The following is a 3220-nucleotide window of genomic DNA, read 5'->3' as shown; positions in this document are numbered from 1 at the left end:
TCTGGCGGCGGTGGCGGAGGCGGCGAAGCTGGAGGATGGCGCTCTTTCGGCGTCTGTTCTACAGGAAGCCGCCGGATCGGTTGCTGGAGATCTCGGAGAGAGTTTATGGTATCTATTCGATTTGCTTCTCAATTTTATGTTTTTACTGTTAGATCTTGGGAAATGGTGGACTTTTGAGAAGCAAAAGCTGGATCGTTCTTGATTTTTCTGTTTTGATGAGATTGGTTTGATTTCGAAGCTTAAATTGCTGTAATTGAGGTTTTTGGAGTTGATTTTTTGGTAGATTGTGGGTTCTTGATTTATTTGTGAAGCTAAAGCTGAAAACTTTACTGCTTTTAGGAAAAAAGGAGTTTTTTATTTAATAATTATACATTGCTTTCTAAATATGTTTTCTTGCAGTGTTCGATTGCTGCTTCTCAACAGACACATTGAGAGAAGATGAGTACAAGGATTATATGGGCGGCATTGTTGCCCAGCTACAGGATTACTTCCCTGAAGCCTCATTTATGGTGTTTAACTTTCGAGAAGGAGAACGCCGAAGCAAAATCTCTGACATTTTGACTGAATACGATATGACAGTCATGGACTATCCTCGACAGTATGAAGGCTGCCCTCTGCTTCCGTTGGAGATGGTCCACCATTTCTTGAGATCAAGTGAGAGCTGGCTATCTTTAGAAGGGCAGCACAATGTGCTTCTTATGCATTGTGAAAGAGGAGGATGGCCTGTCCTGGCTTTTATGCTTGCGGGTCTTCTTCTCTATAGGAAGCAGTACACTGGGGAGCAGAGGACTCTGGAGATGGTCTATAAGCAAGCTCCAAAGGAGCTCTTGCATTTGTTGTCTCCATTGAATCCACAGCCTTCGCATATGAGATATCTTCAGTATATAACCAGACGAGGCACTGCAACGGATTGGCCTCCAGGAGATAAGCCGTTCAAATTGGAGTGCTTGATTCTTAGAATTGTGCCAAATTTTGATGGGGAAGGGGGATGCAGGCCAATAGTTCGTGTCTATGGTCAAGACCCTTCAACCCCTGCTAACAGAAGCTCAAAGATCCTTTTCTCCACGCCGAAGATGAAGAAGCACGTGAAGCGCTATAGACAGGTAATGCTAAGCTCTTTTAGCTTTTTCATGAGTTTGATAGTAATAGTAGTAACTCTGGATTAATCACAGGAAGACAGTGCACTTGTGAAATTACATGCCCGTTGCCAAGTTCAAGGGGATATTGTCATTGAGTGCATCCATATGAATGATAATCTTGAACGGGAGGAGATGATGTTCAGGGTCATGTTCAATACTGCATTTGTGTATGGGATGCCAAGGATCAATTCTCAAAAGACTTCAAAGCAGAGGTAGGTGACTGTTGTTTTGACTGGCAGTGTTTGTTCCTCATATAATGGTAGTAGTTGAAAGCAACTTCATCCTGAATCAGGTACTCTTTTCAGACCATAATGCTACTGAATCTGATACCATCATGGGTACAGTAACTGGAGATGAGGACGAGGCTGAAGTTGCTTCAATGACAGAGGAGTTCTTTGAGGCAGAAGAGATCTTTAGTAATGCAGACTCACAGGAATTGAAGCGGGATATGGACATCCAATCACCTGCCAAAGCTGCACCAGATGTTGAGAAAACCAAGACAGAAATTGACAACTTTTTTACTAATGAACAAAAGGAAGTGTTAGAAACAACAAATTCTGAACTGGATTGGGAAATTGTCACTACTAACATGGGAGATGCACGTATCAGATCACAAAGTGCAGATGCACCAAATCAAGCTGATAATGAATCGGAAATTAGCAATGCAGCTGCAACTGAGAAACTAATCACTTTGGATGAAGTGATTGCAGTTGAAGAGAAGAGTATATTACGGATGAACAGCATCAAGCAAAATGATGGAGGTGGTTCTTCTTGGCTACCTGAAGAGAAGATCACATCAGGAACTTGGAAAAATAAGCAGGAGATAGAGGGCATTATTTCTGAAACTGAAGTTCTGTTGAATGATACAGGACATGATGTGAAACTCCCAACTCCAGCCAGTAAAAATGGAATTACATCTGGAAACAGTGAGCCTAACTATAGTGCAGGCATTAACAGTAATAAAAGCGACGTAGTATGTGACAATATTGAAAAGGAGGTTGAATCTTTTGGTGACAATGGATTAGAAGCCTGCATATTGCCAGATCAAGTAGCTAGTAGTGTACATTTCGATGATGCTGTTTATGATAAAGAAATTGTTACTGAAAATGCATTCACTTCAGGTGACAATATTACATCTGAAGCAAAAGATATAGTAGAAATCAGCAATTTAAAACTGGAAGTCGAGAAAATAGTTAATGTAGAGGTTGAAATGAAGGATACAGTGGAAGCCAATAATTCTACTTGGAGTACAAAGCACATATTCATCCCGAAGACTGTTACACAGGATGAAACGGGCAGCAAACTGACTTTAAGTCCTGCTGATGAAGCGAAGAGCAGATTAGAAAGAACTGCTTCCAAACAATATTCTGATAACAGTGAGACCATGAAGAAATCTAATCTGGACGACAACAGTCATAATAGTATGAAAGATGAGATGAGTTGCAGGATGCAAACTCCCCCTTCTAACCAAGAAACAGATAAAGGGACCTCTAGGAACAAGGTAGAAATTAAATCTCCCAGTCAAAAGTCAGGAGATGAAAGCCGCAAACAGTCCAAAGAGAAGCCTTTGGCAGCAATTTCCATGAAGCCTCCGACAGGCATAATACCACAGTCTGATTCCTCAAAGCATACGATTAAGCAACAGGAATCTCTTAGCGAGCAGGCAAAGACACTAAAGCCAAAGACGGTACCTCGGTGGATCCCTCAAAAGAAAGGTTCTAACGCTACTACTGTATACAGGCCATTGCATCCTCCATCAAGATATAACAGTTCTCCAGCTGCTCTAGGCATCTCTGCAATTTCTCAAGATAATGAAGCAGATGAAGGTGCAGACTGTCCATTTCCTCATGCACTGATTGATAAAACAATTACTTCTGCAGAATTACAGGTGCAAGGATTGCCAGATACTCCTCGTCTTCCACCGTTATCACCACCTCCTCCTCCTCCATCTTCTGGGATTTCATCTAATTCTTCTTTTCTTCAGTCCCAAACAAATGCACACTTAGAAACCAGATCAGTACTCCACGCTCCAACCCCTACCCCGCCGCCTCCACCACCACAGCCCCCAACCTCTTCCACAC

At 42.1% G+C, this 3220-nt stretch overlaps 1 protein-coding gene across 1 annotated transcript in view; it reads left to right on the top strand.

Moving 5' to 3' along the window:
* The window catches only part of LOC109835300 (formin-like protein 20), a 37984-nt gene continuing 34770 nt past the window's right edge, over positions 7–3220 (top strand). The window contains 5 exon segments of the mRNA XM_020403282.1: positions 7–108; positions 400–1103; positions 1173–1305; positions 1308–1351; positions 1432–3213. Coding sequence (XP_020258871.1) covers positions 36–108; positions 400–1103; positions 1173–1305; positions 1308–1351; positions 1432–3213 — 2736 coding nt within the window. The 5' untranslated portion in view covers positions 7–35.

The sequence above is a fragment of the Asparagus officinalis genome, chromosome 3, assembly GCF_001876935.1.
Source record: "Asparagus officinalis chromosome 3, Aspof.V1, whole genome shotgun sequence".
Classification (NCBI taxonomy): domain Eukaryota; kingdom Viridiplantae; phylum Streptophyta; class Magnoliopsida; order Asparagales; family Asparagaceae; genus Asparagus; species Asparagus officinalis.
This window is presented reverse-complemented; position numbering and strand designations above follow the sequence as displayed.